The sequence below is a fragment of the Sphaerodactylus townsendi genome, linkage group LG08 (assembly GCF_021028975.2).
Source record: "Sphaerodactylus townsendi isolate TG3544 linkage group LG08, MPM_Stown_v2.3, whole genome shotgun sequence".
NCBI classification, from domain to species: Eukaryota; Metazoa; Chordata; class Lepidosauria; order Squamata; family Sphaerodactylidae; genus Sphaerodactylus; species Sphaerodactylus townsendi.
The window spans coordinates 37,930,718-37,946,558 of record NC_059432.1 but is presented as its reverse complement, the minus strand read 5'-3'; the positions used below and the strand labels follow the sequence as shown (position 1 = coordinate 37,946,558).

At 40.9% G+C, this 15,841-nt stretch overlaps 1 protein-coding gene across 3 annotated transcripts in view; it reads left to right on the top strand.

Moving 5' to 3' along the window:
• LOC125437401 (kinase non-catalytic C-lobe domain-containing protein 1-like) overlaps positions 1 to 15,841 on the top strand; it is a 40,317-nt gene that overhangs the window by 11,887 nt on the left and 12,589 nt on the right. For all 3 annotated transcript variants that reach the window (XM_048504870.1, XM_048504869.1, XM_048504871.1), the window contains exons 6-14: positions 2,842 to 2,932; positions 3,034 to 3,131; positions 5,169 to 5,377; positions 7,427 to 7,540; positions 7,952 to 8,096; positions 8,331 to 8,504; positions 12,111 to 12,323; positions 12,996 to 13,078; positions 15,287 to 15,437. In XM_048504870.1, coding sequence (XP_048360827.1) covers positions 2,842 to 2,932; positions 3,034 to 3,131; positions 5,169 to 5,377; positions 7,427 to 7,540; positions 7,952 to 8,096; positions 8,331 to 8,504; positions 12,111 to 12,323; positions 12,996 to 13,078; positions 15,287 to 15,437 — 1,278 coding nt within the window. The remainder of the gene's footprint in view (positions 1 to 2,841; positions 2,933 to 3,033; positions 3,132 to 5,168; positions 5,378 to 7,426; positions 7,541 to 7,951; positions 8,097 to 8,330; positions 8,505 to 12,110; positions 12,324 to 12,995; positions 13,079 to 15,286; positions 15,438 to 15,841) is intronic.

The window sequence follows — 15,841 nt, the reverse complement described above, 5'->3', positions numbered from 1 at the left end:
GCTCAGTACAGCAACCATGACATACTTTGAATGGCTGCGTCGTGCCCCTCAGAGGGTTTCCTCAGAAGCGACACCCATTGCCACCAACCAAACTTACTCCCAGGTAAAGTATCATGACCAGCCAGCCTAGATGTGTGGGAGGGGGTGCATTTCCATTTCACCCCCCCAAGGAATGCGGGCACGCACATCAATGACATCGCACAGTATCAGGCTGCGTGTTTGCATGAGCATGTACTGCTGGCCTCTGCAATTGATTTGCTGCTTCTGTTCCTTTCCCATTTCACCACAATAAGTCACAGCAACGCATGGCTGGGCCCCACTAGTTTATGATAAAGAAACACACACGTACTTAGAGAGAAGGGTATTTCCACATGATTGAATTTTTCATTTGCCGTCATGGCTTTTGCCAGTGACAGATAGTGGCAAAGCAAGGGAGGTGCAGTGGGGCTAGAGCCCCAGGCACCTCTCCCTGGGATCATGTGGGGGCACATTGCTGGCCTGCTGCCCCTCCCAACCGTGCCCCATCCTTGAACTCCCTGTGAAATTCAGGGCAAGGGTGCAGTTGAATGCTGGCCATGAGGGCTCACCCTGCCCCCAAACTCCATGTGGAGCTTGAGAACCGGCATGGCTGCCCTCAACATGGCTGCCATTTGCTGCTTCCCTCAACTTCCCTAGGTCCAGCTTTAAAATGCAGGCTTCAAGCCCACAGTTTAAAGCTCCACCCGAGACTCACTGAGGCCAGGATCAAACTGAGCAGCTGGGATGATTGGAGTGAGTCCCAAGTGACAGACATATGAAATCAGACTTGGATTTTGCTTGTCCTCATTGCAGCTGTAACAATTTAATCCAAGTATACAGTGAGAACATGATAAAATTACAGTAGCATCAAACCAGCAGCTGTTCAGTCAAAACCTTGTGCTATGAAAAGCTTTTTCTCCGAGATGTTTCCAACTTCACTTCTTATTGGACACACCTGGAAAGATCAAAGTGATTTTCTAGCCCCCCTTCTCTTACTTCTTCTCAAAGCAACATCCTTTGCACTCGACCAGTCATTAAACTGTGCCACATTATAAACTATTACAACAGGGGGCAGAATGAATGCTAGAAGTGTGCAGAATGAATGCTAGAAGACAATAAAGCTTTTACACCTCTGCCACACTTTCACCTTTTAAGTCAATGTGACAACTCTGCTTGGGATGCCACTGTAAATGGCCCTCTGTAATTTTTGAAAAATCATTTATCCTGGATATTTGCCAGTAGCATGAAGATGGTAAATAGTAATGTACTGTGCAGAGGAATATATTGTGCATTTTTGTTAACATATGTTAATATATGCTAAAGAATTATGAACAATATTTGTTGAAGAACTGAATTATACAACCAAAAATTGGTTCTGAGCCCTGCAGTTTCTTCAAGCTTAATATAAGTGCAGGCAGGAAACCACATCGGTGGGACTTCTTTGGCTCGACTGTTTGATCCCCAAATGTGTGTATTTCAAAATATTTTGTAGATTTTGTCCATGGTGATTTGATGTCTTTATTAAAGTCATTTTCATGATTAAAAATCAATATTGACATTATTGCCCCTCCCCCCAAAAAACTTAATTACCTTTTTGTTATTGCAACAACAGTACATTTCTTCATCAAGCATTTAAGGGATTTGGAGCATTATCTATTACGTTGTTACCCTGCCCTTTCTCCAAGAGTTTTAACTTATTTGGCTTAAGTGCTTGTTGTTCTGAACACTTGGCTATTAGAAATAGAACATTCAGTTCTACCTTTTATACATTGCCTTAAAGCAGCATATCTCAGATTGGGTTCCTACAGCCAGAAGATGAGCTAGTGATTCCTCTTTGATTTCCAGGAATGGGGCGAGGCTTCACCTCAGGAGAAGGGTGTAGAAACAGCCCCCCCCCTCTTAACAAACCAGAGTTCATTGAGCTGCTGCCATCTAGCTTTTAGATTACTTCAGAGCATTTGCCAGAAAATGTGCTGGTTGGGAACTAACTCAGTCCTAGGAACTCTGGTTCATTGAATGGTGCCAAGGAGATAATGACCTAATGCAGTCATCATACTTCCAAAATAAAATTGAACTTATTTTCATTTCATTGTCTAATTCAAATGATTTCAAACAGGAAGAGAAGGATCTACATGAAGCATACGAAGCTTGCCACATGCACTTTGAAATGACAGAGGTGTACTCTAATCTGGAGGAACCGGGTTTGATTCCCCACTCTGCTGCTTGAGCTGTGGAGGCTTATCTGGGGAATTCAGATTAGCCTGTGCACTCCAACACACGCCAGCTGGGTGATCTTGGGCTAGTCACAGTTCTTCTGAGCTCTCTCAGCCCACCTACTTCACAGGGTGTTGTTGAGGGGGGAAGGGAAAGGAGTTTGTTAGCCCCTTTGAATCTCCTTACAGGAGAGAAAGGGGGGGATATAAATCCAACTCTTCTTCTTCTTTGTGCCAGTGAAGGAGAAGAGAAGGATTTCAAGGTCCTTGAAAATTCCTAAACTCTTCCTTTCTCCCTCACTGACTTATAAACACATGTTCAACATGGAAGCTCTGTGACCAAAACAGAGCCACTGTTTGAAATGAGATACTAAGGCTAGGCAGTAGTTGGCATACTGATACATTTCCAGTCGCTACATGATCTTTATAGGTTAAATCCACTCTTTCTGGTAACAGAGAAGCTCTTAAAAATAATATGAGTTGTGGTGCAGAAGGATGGGGGGAATTACTCCAAAAAGGGGGAAAGGAGGATCATCAAAAATTATCTAACATTATACTACCTGTGATTCCGTATCATTATACGATTGTTTTCACTCTTCTGCTTTTCCAGGAGCTTGAACAGCTGACAAGGATTGAAATGAGAAATTATAGGAAGAGTGTAAAATTCTACCAGAGGTTGTTGCAAAAAGAGAGAAGTAAAGGTATACTTACAAATTGGTAAACTAAGAGCTGTCTTAGCAGCAATTGTGCATCTGTGGTGATACAGACAAATCATTCTTAATGTACTTTTTTGAATCTTGAGGTTGTGATGCGAAAACTATGTTGCCCAAACTGAGGATACAGCTAGAAGAAATGAAAACAAAGATACATTTTTTTGAACTTGTGAAGAAGTATTTACAGGTAATTTTAAAAATTATTTTGTCTTAATTAGTGGAATTTATTATCTGCTGTTTCATCATCAATGCATGTGGAAGATGGATCTCTGTAAGGCAGTATAAGGTTAGAAGAGCCAAGTTGGTGGAAGCTACTCAGAATCAAGCTGCTGGTTGTTTACATGGCCCAAACTGTTTCCTGGCTGTACTGTAGTGTAAGGAATGTTAGGAATGGGCAGATACTATCACAAATGGGGTGTACCTAGAGAGTGCATGTTGCAGGGTATCTCTGTATGATGTAATGTGTCTTTCTGTCGACTCTGTGAACAGACACATTGAGCACCCTTCATGGTTTCTGTCAGTATGGGATGGACATCCTTTGTAAGGGTGAATGACAGTCTATTATTTTAGCAAAGTGATAACCATTTATTCCAAGGGACTAAACCACCTTTTTACTCGTAAGAGCATAAGAACATAAGAACTAGCCTGCTGGATCAGACCAGAGTCCATCTAGTCCAGCACTCTGCTACTCGTAGTGGCCCACCAGGTGCCTTTGGGAGCTCACATGCAGGATGTGAAAGCAATGGCCTTCTGCTGCTGCTGCTCCTGAGCACCTGGTCTGCTAAGGCATTTGCAATCTGAGATCAAGGAGGATCAAGATTGGTAGCCATAGATCGACTTCTCCATAAATCTGTCCAAGTAATAATTTCTCGTAATAATTTCTTTCATTCAGAATCAGGGCTGTTTCTTTCTTCATTTAGCCTCATCCTGGGTTCTGTACCTTGGTCACACGGGCCTTTCAGAACATCTGTTAACAGGATGCAGAACTTGTTAGTTGGATGCTGTAGTTATCTTTTTTCTTAATGGCTGGAGAGGTGGAATGTTTGTAACTGGACTTTGTTTTTATAGATATAGCCAGTGGTGGGATTCAAAAAATTTAACAGCTGGTTCTGGACTGGTTGAGCGGGGTGGAGGGCAGCAGCTGGTTGCAAGCTGCAGGCCCACCGGTTGCTGCCACACCCAGAGACTTATGGGGGAAATGACACCTCCTTCTCCAGGTGCCCCCACCTCCCCTGGGCTCCCTGCAGCCCAGTTTCTGACCTCCACAGAACCTGGGGAGAGCAGGAGCTGAGCTGTCCTCCAGGGACGTACTTTTAAAAGCATGGAGGCTGGGGGGCCATTCACATTCCTGGAGCAGGGCTCATGGGGCCACACCTCTGAGCCCCACCCCCAGCCTCAGTGCTTTTAAAAGCATGTTCCTGGAGACTGGCTTAGCTCATGCTCTACCCAGGCTCTGGGGAGGGCAGAAGCCAAGCTGCAGGGAGCCCGGGGGTGGGGCTCATGGGGGCAGAGCCATGCCCTGAGCCCTGCCCCCAGCCTCCAAGCTTTTAAAGGTATATCTCTGGAAACCGGCTTGGCTCCTTCTCTCCTCAGCTCTTGGGAGGGCAGAAGCTGGGCTTCAGGGAGCTCGGGGAGAGCGGCGAAGGGTTAGGGTTAGGGGTATTCAGGCATTTTTTCAGAGCTGAAATATACACCTCACTAGTGAACACAGGAAGAGTTTCAGTGTGTACATTAAGTTCTGTTTGAGAGGAGACTTGAATTTAATTATTGAATAAACCTCTATAGCAACAGTCTCCGATGTGGTGCTGATGTGTTTTATGGCATACACCAATACCTTTCCTGGCACCTACGAAATGTTTTTAGAAAGTGGGTGGGGCTAGATGGGGTTTCAGAATGGTTTCAGAATGCCCAGCAAGGTTTCAGAATGCCATTGGGGATTTGATTGACAGTACAATTTTTAAAAATATTGCCGCTACCACAGCACAAGGATCTTCACTTTATGACTGAAAGGAAGCTGTGGCAGCTATTTTGTGGCTGATTCCACCCCCTATGGCAGCTATTTTGTGGGTGCTCCTACTAACTTTTGTCAGAATTCTCAAGGGAACTGCAGGCTCAAAAATTGGACCCCTGCTCTATAGCGTGTTAAGAATATACATGCCTATTTTAGATACCTCAGTTTTTGTGGCAATAGCGTGTTTGATTGTTGTGACTCTTTTTGTTGCAGATTATGTATATAGAGAAATGGGGATTTGAACCTGGTGACCTTTGTACAGTTATTAACATGGCAAAAAGTGAAACACTGGGCATCAGTTCCTTAGATGACTTACTGCTTTTCTATAATGTTAACAAAAGCCAGTTCAATGACCATCAAACTCAACCAAGGAATCTGCAAGCTGGAACACCACTTGGACTAACTGCATATCTTTACTGCAGGTACAGCCTGTTCTACAGTGCCTTCTTCCACAAGAGATAATGTATTTTACTGAACTGTCTTGGAGATAGTCATCCCAATTTCAAGAATATTTGATGGATTCTGTGTTGTCTGGAAAAACTCATGCCATTTCAAATATTATAAGTAGGGGAATTTCCCCACAAACAGTTACATGAGGAAATTCTCAGCCAGGAGGAGGGAATCCCATATCAGTAACACATCCTCCATTCCTAACATACACCTAAATTAATATTGGTGATGTACACTGGTCAGGGGCAGTCTCTGCTAGAACAGGAGAGGAGTAAAAATGTAAAATTTCCGGAAATGTTGAAGCCATGGAAAGAAAACAAACATTTCTTTTTGTGTCCCTGCTCCCCCAGAAAAATATAATTTTTTTGGGGGGGTGGGGGGTGGGGGGTGAAATATGTGCAATACTTGCTGTCCTATCAAACCTAAGCTAGTTTTGCTGCTTTGATGACGTGAAATGCATCATTTGTAGCTTAGTCTGTAAAATTGCAACATTTGACATATTTACAGAATTGAAGCTTGAACACCTTAATTTTGTACAAGCAAAATTGCAAATGTATCCAATACTTGAGAGACAAGTGCAAGCTGGCGCACCCTATGCAATCTTTGAACACGTATCTTACTTTTTGCTATCTGGTTAGAGAGAGCTCAGTTCTCAAAAGAACTTTCAGAACTTTCTTCTTAGACTTTGGTGCAGTTTTCCCTACCTCATTCTGATATTTTTTTTCTCCCTCCAGCATGGTAGGGCAATAAGCTACATTTTACCCCATCTGTGGGTAAATGTGTCACAGTAGTTAGAGGGAGAAATGAAAATCCAACCACAACCAGTCAAAAGGACAACAGAAGGCAGGCAACTGTTGAGAAGCAGTGAAAGCCCTGTATGCTTCCTCATGAAGGTTAGGTCTCCTTTTACATGCAGAAATACATCTTGGATTAAAGAGCACAACTACCTTGTATTTAAAAGCATTTTATTCACTCTAAAAGAGAAAATATGTTGTAGGAGGTTTTTTCAGCATGCCACCAAATTTCAAAATTTTCCATTGGAGAACTTCTGGTAGCGGGAAGGCCTCAGGAAGAAAACAGGAAAAGGGTGTGTTTTCCTGGGGTTTTTTATGGACCTTCACATCTCTAGAAAGGAGAGCGTAGTTGTGCTAGGTAAATTAAACTACTCTTCTTTCCTACTACATATAAGACAAAGGGAACAAGAATTTCGCACTAGCATACTGCCTTGCGCACTTTCATCAAACCTTCTTTTCTCTCAGTTTTGGCATGGAGGTCAACATGCTTCTTTTCTTGACAGTTGGAGCATGAGGAAATTGTCTGGAATCTACTGAACTTGTTCATAGTCGAAGATGGATAGAAGAGCCACATTTGTTGGAAATGGTCACTTGGAGAACATCTCTTCTGAGTACTCCAGACACTAGACATTTTGTTGTTTATTTTCTCCTACATTAAGGGTTCTCATTTTTTTCAAATACCAGACACACTGAGGCTCAGTGCTGCCTCCTCCCAACACACAACATGAAGAACACTGTTTGCATGGGGAGGAGCACCCAGCCCAAAGCAGCAGCCACTGGTGCCCTTGGTGCCACATCCTCCAAGCTCAAACAGTGCATTTGTTGTTTGGGCCTTGATAAAATTACCAGTGGACTCAGACAATCCAGTATTTTCACTGATTATCTGGGAAGGTGACTGAAAGAATATCAGACACTTAAAAGGCTGATTTTTTCCAGTCCCACCTCATTTCGACAGTCAGTTGAAATAGTGGACTGTCTTGTTCAATCCCAAACATTTGGCAACTTTTATCTACATTTATAGGAGAAATGTATACATTTATAGAGAATGCACTTATTTCTTTTTCAAGAAAGGTACAAAACACAGCAAATAAGATTATACAGCTGGATCAATTCCTTTGCCTTCTAGGTTTTTTTTTTGTCTTTTGCTTTTTGTTTGTTCACCGCTTGAGTCCAAGAAAAAATATTCGAACTTGCAAAAAAATTCAGGTTTTTTGTTATACTCTACAGAAACACATTTTTAGAAGGCTACGTCCAGCAATTCCTCTTCACGTTCCGTTATTTCTGCACACAAGAGGAATTCCTGCAATTTCTTCTTGATAGAATCAGGCTAACTTTACCCAGGTAGGTGTCAAACTGATATTCAATGCTGATACATTGACTAGTAGAAACAGCAACAGAACTGGTGCTATTCCTCTGTCCCCTGCATTTGTGTTTGACTATTTTTAACTAAAAATGCTCATTAAGTTCAGCATAGGTAGAATTTATAAAGTGGCTTATCACAAACAATTGAATCTTTAAGAAAATAAGAACGTTTTTGCCATTGCTGATCATTCCCTTTCAACTAACAAAGTACTTTCTGACTTCAGTAGCTTTTCTTCCCCATTAAGTTTTAACAAAGGAATGCATGTTTATTGTTTGTGTTTTGCAAGTGATAAGTTTATGACAGATACTCCTTTCAAATATTTCAGCATAATTATATGAGGTGGTAAAAGTAAATGTCAGTTTACTCACCAGTTCTCTATTCTCTTTTAGTTCAAACATGGAATCTTCACTTCTCAGCAAAATATACCACCGCAGTTTCTCTATCTTGCAAACTTGGATTGAAAATTGTTATGGTGTAGACTTTGCAATAAACCCTGACTTGATGGATACACTAAAAACCTTTATCATTTCAAAGGTAGCTCACCATTTTGATAGAAATCTCAAGTGACATTTAAAAATAAGTTATGGTGTGCATGTGCAACAACAGCTGAATAGAAATGAGGGGGGGGGAGTACCCATATGTCATACAGTTGCATTCATTTTGTTTTCTAACTGACTTTGATAGAGCAAATGTTATTCTGGAGGAATTAGTCCATTTACATCCTGAAGCATTAGTCCATAGAATAATAAAATCATGTTCTCTTTACAGGTGGTTCCATTCAATGGCTATGGAAAATGGTTGCTGTCATGGCTTCAAGATATTACTAACCGAAAACAAAATAATGTTTCTCAATGCTGCAGATTGGAAGAATGGGAAGAAGAGGATGATATAAAAACTTTACCTTCTTTGTGCAAAAAGATCTCAAAAGATGGGTCACCAAAAGTATGTGGCTCCATAACCATGATTTCTGTCCAGCCGCGTATTCTCCTGCCTTATGTCAATGGGTAGCATTTTTATATCTTGGGACAGTGCTTTGCCAAGTCTACCATGAGCTTTAGACATGAACATATATATTTGAACCTTCATGCAGAGGATTCATGCTGTAGGACTCAACAATACACTTTGAATAACTTTTCAGTGATCTTGACAGCTTTTCAGCCAACCTCATTAATTTAGTGTTTGTGTGTGTGTGTATTGACTGCCATCAAGTCAGTTCCAACTCATGGCAACCCTATGAATCAATGTCCTCCAGAATGTCCTATCATTAACAGCCTTTCTTAGGTCTTGCAAACTGTGGGCGATGACTTCCTTTACAGACTCAATCCATCTTGTGTTGGGTCTTTCTCTTTTCCTTCTGCCTTCAACCTTTCCTAGCATTATTGTCTATTCCAGTGACTGTTGTCTTCTCACAATGTGAGCAAAGCATGATGGCCTCAGTTTAGTCATTTTAGCTTCTAGAGTGAGTTACAGTAATCCATCCTGGAGGTGACCATCACATAGATCACTGTGGCAAGGTGTCAGTGGGACAAATAGGGGAAAAAATAGGGGACCAGCTGTCTGGCCTGGTAAAGATAAGAAAAGCCCAGTTGTGTGCAACCTGGGCCTCCATAGACAGATTTTTGGTGGAAGAGGCAGGTGTTAAAGCCTCACTGTCCAAACTTGGCAGCTGGAATCCCTTCTCCAGCATGCCACATCCCAGCCACAGAACCTCTGTCTTCGCTGGATTTAATTTTGGCCTGTTCTGGAGCAACCATCTCACCACAGCCTCCAGACACGGAGCCAGAACATCCAGGGTGGCGGACGGCTGGCCCTCCATCAGCAGAAGAAGCTGGGTGCCATCTGCATATTGATGGCAACCCAACCCAAAGCTCAGAACCAGCTGTGCCAAGGGGATGCTTATAGTTAAATGTTATGTGATTTTTTTTAAAAAAAAAATTGACCCAGTAGATTGGATCACATGAATTTGTTCTACCACTATTGAAGCCCTCTTCCAGACCATCCCATCAATTTAAAAAGACATGTTCCTTTCACTGGAAGAAGGTTATCCTACTAGTGAAATGAATTCATAGGGTCTTACTCACCATAAACATAACTCCATCCAGTCCACACTTTCACACATTTTTCCAGTGCTTATTGGACTTCACATTAATAGATTGCTCCTGTATTACATATGATGAAATGATACAGAAAATAGAACAATTACATAAGGGCAGAGTAATAACAAATATCCCAAACGCTACAGAGACTTTGCTTTGAAAAGCAATGACTTCCAGTTATACAAAGAGAACATTTCTAGTCTGCATTGCATTTGGCATCTTAAGATCTATTCAACATACTAGTAATAAAACTACATTTTTTCTATTGATTTTCTAATAAACATTGTTGGCCTTTTGCAAGGAAAAACACTTAGAGGTCTACTCGCAGATAGATTATCTTAAATTTTGCTGAAATCATAATGAAGTCTACAGTAACGAAAGAAGATGAAAAACCTGCCAATGCTGACTGTGTTTGAAAGTGGTTTTTCTGATTAAGTGTAAGAGCGGATAGAAATGAAGGAAGCCACTGGGCAAAGGAATGAAATTGGCATTGCTGGAGGGGATGACTAATGGGGCCATAGTCTACAACATGAAATGAGAGAAACTCCCAAGACGTTCAAGGTAAACTGGCAACAATACTAGTGTGAGTTCCCTAAGAGGGTAAATACATTACAGTGTGGGAAAGACAATGTTGACAATGATGCTTTTAGCATCTCAAACATATCTGAGATATTAGTTATTTCATAGAGAAACAAATCTGGGGAATACTTCCAAACTGTGATATACAACTACTGTTCCTGAGGTGGCTGTGTCAATTACTCAAAAAGATAAGGAATCTATCAGCTCTTTCTCTTGCTCTTGTGATATCATGGGTTTGCCTTTCTATTCTGGTTGTATGAGAGGGTATGGAAATAATGATCTGAGGTTTCCTCTCTCTCAGAAGTGCTGGATCCTTTACCAGGTTAGCTGAATGTGTGTATCTGGTGCCGGGAAACCAACTGTGAGCACTACAGACTATCCCAATGAGCAGGCAGTTAAAATCAGGAGGTTTCGCTGGAAGTGCTGCTGAATAGGGTTACCAGCAAAAGGAGGGTGCAATTGGGCATAGCCATGAAGTTTGGCATTTGCATTTATTCAGACTACTTGCTTGTGCCACATGGATGAATTTATACATTCAAGCACCTTTTGTTTTATGAAGAGGGTACCCACTGAGAATGCTTATTAGTTGATTAGTGTGAGATGTTGCCTAGTTTGAGAGTGCAATATTCTCATTTTAAAAAAATCTTTTTATCCTGGTGACAGCAGATTTTTTACTGAGTTTGTAGCTGAAGCCAAAAAAACCCTTTTAGTGCTTTGGCTCTTAAGATTTTATTAACCTCAGTATTTTGAGGGTTTTGTAAAATTTGGCAGCTCAATTGATTTTGCTGGATAATTATATTATCGTGTAGTTGATTCTGTTGTGATGCTAGCTGCTGTTAGTAATCTGCTAATTGTTAATGGTCAGTTTCATTGTTAACTATTACATTGGTCTACTTGTTATTCAGTTCATTTATTCTGCTGTTAATTGTGCTTTAGATATTGTTAATGGGATTATATATATTCTAGCAGTAAAGCCCATTTTAAAATGAAATAAAATGAGCTCTAGACAGGAGGGAGGGAGGGCAGGGACTCCCCCTTTTTCCCCAGGAGTGTGCCCCCACACTAGCCTTCTCCCCAGCCCAAGTTGGACTTTCCCAAAACCACTGCTCCTTGTCCTTGCCAGATAAGCTTTGCTTTTTGTTTGGGGTGGGGGGAGGGTTGTGGGGCAATGGGGAGGGTGTTAGCAGGCCTGGCTTGCTCCTGAGTTGGGGGAAAGGCAGGCAGGAGACTGGTTGGAATGTAGGGGACACACTTCCCTCCAATGATCACAATGGTGCCAATTGATAAGAAGTAAGTCGTTGCAACATTCCATCCCTTCGTGTCCAACCCAGAAGAGGCTTCTGTCCCCACAGCTGGCATGGCTGGGGACAGGATAGGGGCATTCCCGAGGATGAAGCTGATAGTAGTCAAGCTCCATTGGACTTTCAGTCCAGGAATGCCCTCAGAACAACCTTCTGTCTTATACCATGAAAACACATAACATTAGTCATTTTTTGGCTCCCTCTGCATCTGGATTGGGCTGCCCAAACATAAGAAAGGAGCCAGGTATTAGTGATAGAGCATTTATTTTGTATGCCAAAAATTCAATGCTCAGCATGACTAGTTAAAAGAAAGGATCATGCAATGAGTCTTGTAGAAGAACTCCACCCTGGAAAACCCAGAAAGTAGCTCTCAGTTGATGCTTGTAACAGAATAACTGATATGTCTTCATTCAATGTTATATATTTTAATATTATTGCATATATTAGAGTATTTTACAGCACTGTGAGTAAATTGAACCTACTAGATTAAGTCCATGTCAGCTTAGCTCATGTAAGATGGAATTCAGTTTTCATTGAATAAAGTTGCAAATGACTTTTATTTTCTTCTACAGACCTTTGACTGGAAACTCTCACCAGGAAACAAGAGTGTTGTACCTTATCAGGGGACCAGCCAACATAACATTTTTTCAAGTTTGCCAAAGCCATGCTATGGAAATGTATCTGAAAAATTCTCAGGTTTCTATACTAGAACTGACAGGGACTTGCATTTCTTAAAAGAATACTCAGCACAACAACTTTGCTGCCAGCTAACTCTTTTAGAACAGGTAAAAATGGGTTCTTTATTAATGGAAAACAATTGATATAAAATCATGTATCCTTTGTATTGCCACGTTCTTTGCACAATGCAATCTAGCTGTTGCCATGCACTAAAGCCATCATCCAGTCTATCTAAGTATGTGCCTTTTCCCACATAACTTTTTCATTGAACTTCAGTGTCCTTCTTCAAAACTTGTATCATACAATGGGATGTAAATGTGTTAATGTGGCGGGAATGTGCAGGTTGCTGGGCTAAAAGAGGTTTAAAAGAGCAGAGGAAGGGTGCAATCCTATGCACACTTACCTGGGAGTAAGAACCATTGAACATGATGAGACTTCCCTCTGAGCAGATGATATGCATGATTATCTAAAGGCATAGCAAATTTTAGAACAGACCTGGGCATTATACGGCCTGCGGGCCACATCCGGCCCGCCGGATGACCCTGAATGGCCCCCCGGCCATGCTGGGGAGCGAGGTGCCTTTGAAAGCCCCGCAGAAGCCGGTTGCCTTGGCTGCCGGCTTCTGCGGGGCTTTCAAAAGCGCCTCGCCCCCCTGCCTTTTGGCCTGGCCCTCCACAATATTTTCTGTTTCTTATGCGGCCCCATGGAAAAAATAATTTCCCACCCCTGCTCTAGAAGGTTCAACACTATTGGTGTATGCCATTTTTTGTCTGTTTTAGGAAATGTTCCATAAGTGCCATCCAGTGCATTTTCTAAATTCAAGACTGCTTGGAGTCAAAGACAACAATATACCTCAACAAAAGTAAGTCAGCTGCTTTGACTAGCCTAGTGATATCCTGAGACAATACAAATTTTTGCTATGCAATGAACAAAATATAAAATGTGTAGAAAAAAATAGAGCTTTGAAGAAAATTGAAGAAAACATTGACATTGAAGGAAATTTAGCAACTGACCTAAAAATAAATGCATATATTTGAATTTGAGTGTGCCCAAAATATTGTTCTTTAAAATATTTTAAAATAATGTTGACAGCTGTAGTGCCACTGCTCTGTAATACAGAATATTTCGTTGAACAGGTATTATTCAGAGGTTTACATTAGTATTGTTGGGAATGAAAAGTTCTGATCCTTCAACTTATCCTTTTTATTTGGGTCAAGTGGTGAGTTTTAGAAACTTCTTAAGTGTTGCAGTCCTTAAGTGGATGGATTTGTACACAACATTCACAGTGTAACATTCACAATTCAGGATTTTTACCATGTGTAGCCCTCTTGTATTTCCACCAGTTCATGCCGGAAACATGACGTCGTCTGCACGGGAAGAATGTTCCCATAAAAAGGCCCTTCATGTCCTCTCTCGTTATTTTTGTTCATTTTCCACATTTTTTATTTAGGGTGTTCAGCACAAACCAAAAGCCTGGTGTGTCACAGATTTATGAGTATCAGCAAAACCACTGTCTAATTGCCCTTTGTGAGTTAATTGACAATGTCTGAGTAGAATAAAAGGTAGTTCATTTACAGTGCAATGTTAGATAACATTGAAATCAATAGGCTTAAACTGAATTGACTTTAGATAAGATTGCCCTGTTAATCATAACCTCCTAAGCCAGTTGTAGCTTGAATAAATAAATACATATTTTGCCACACAATCAGATAGAATGCCATTTTATTTAGCTGCTATGACAACCTACCAAGACTGGCAGGAACAGAGGGAATGTAAAGTTTTGCCTTCATTTAGTAGTATACAATGGAGAGGAAAGAGGCATGGTTTTAATTTTTTAAAATTAAATTAAATTAAAAATGTAAAAAGTTTTAATTCTATTGTAAGCCACCTTGAGCCTGACCTTGGCTGGGAATCAGTGGGGTATAAACATCATAAAATAAAATAAATGGTTGAGCTTATGGGGAAAATCATGGTAAATTTCAAAAATCACCCATTCAGATGTAAATAAGGAGCAGAAATTTGGTATATTTATCCCAATGTACAGTAGATGAAGAAATGAATCATATGATGTGTGTCAGAAGGAAAGATGAAGAAGAAATGGAACAATATCTAAGTAATTTTCCTGCCATTTTAGATGCAGGTAGAGAAAGGAACTAGTTCAATCTTGCCAGATCTTGTGAGCTAAGCAGGGTCAGCCCAGGTTAGTATTTAGATGGGAGACTGCCAAGGACTGCCAGGTTGTTACACAAAGGCACACAATGGCAACCCACCTCTGAACGTCTCTTACTGTGAAAACCCTACAGTTGCCATAAGTTGGCTGTGACATGTTGGCAAAGAAGAGAGAAAGGAAGAGCTGAAGAAAAAATTGAATATGTTAGAGGGAAGAAATGTCAGGATGTAGAGAGGCAGGAGCTGATTTTGAAATGCTTAGTTTTTATCTTGGCCTCCCAAACTCTTGGATGGTCACATGCTTGCCTGTCTAAACATTTGGTTGTTAATGAGATAAGCGAGGGCATTTATCAAATGTTTGGAAGGTCAAAAGCTTGATGACACTCTCAAACCTCTGGTGCTCATTTATTTATATGACAGTGCTGATGGATTTGGTTTAATATGCTAGCACCTCCTTCTTTTTGAGTTACCTGTTCTCAAGCTGTCTATCTCGTTGGGGCCATGTTGAGTTGTATCCAATTAATGGGCTATGGAAGGCACTGGAGAATGCTGTTCTTCTCCATATTCACCTTCGTCTAGCAGTCCCTTTTGACTTTCATAAAGATTTCATTATTCTATACTCCACCTTTCTCATTGAGACTCAAGATGATAACTCTGATTGCAGGATCTGCATGATTTTGCAAAAAATGCATGGGCTTTTTGCCTTCCTGAAATCAGTAGCTCTAGGCATCCTCTTTCCAGGGGTACCAACAGAGACTCTCTTTGGAAGTTAAACATGTCTGGTGTCATTTTCCGTCAGTCATTGATTAGAAAATCCTGTGATTTCCTTTCAATAAGGTGCATCTCTGTTTGCATGTTTATAAACTAACATTTAAATTTTGTAGATGCTTGTCTTCTACAGATCTGTGCCGTCTGAGATGTCACCCACTCAGGCCTATAACCTTTTCGTGAAAAACTGTGCCCAGGACGATTTCCTTTTGAAGCTTTTAAAGTATGCAGATAATGTCAGTACGTGGGTTGCTGCTGAAATTGTGACCTGTTACAGTTCTAAGGTTTGCAGTCTTTTTTTTCTGTTGTGGCTCATTGTTTTTAATATTTATTTTTTCTTATCAATTTCTTAACCACTGCATCTTGCAAAGCCCAAATCTCAACCCATGTAAGTCTTTGAGATGTAGTTTTTATTCTGTAACATCTCCAAGATATTATTATCTGCATGTCTCTCTAGAGCTTTGAGAATTGGAGCGTCCTCTGAAGCAACTCATTCTGGTTTAAATTTAGCAATTTACATTTGATTTGTCCAGCTTCCAGAGCATGGGGAGGATCCCCAAAATAAATTAACTTTTTTTCTTGTTCAGAGGATTAACCTGCCCTTTATGGTATGGGGAATTAGATCTAAACCTACAACCTGTGTTTTAGCATGGATGACTGTTAACTGAGTATTCATACAAAAAGTCCT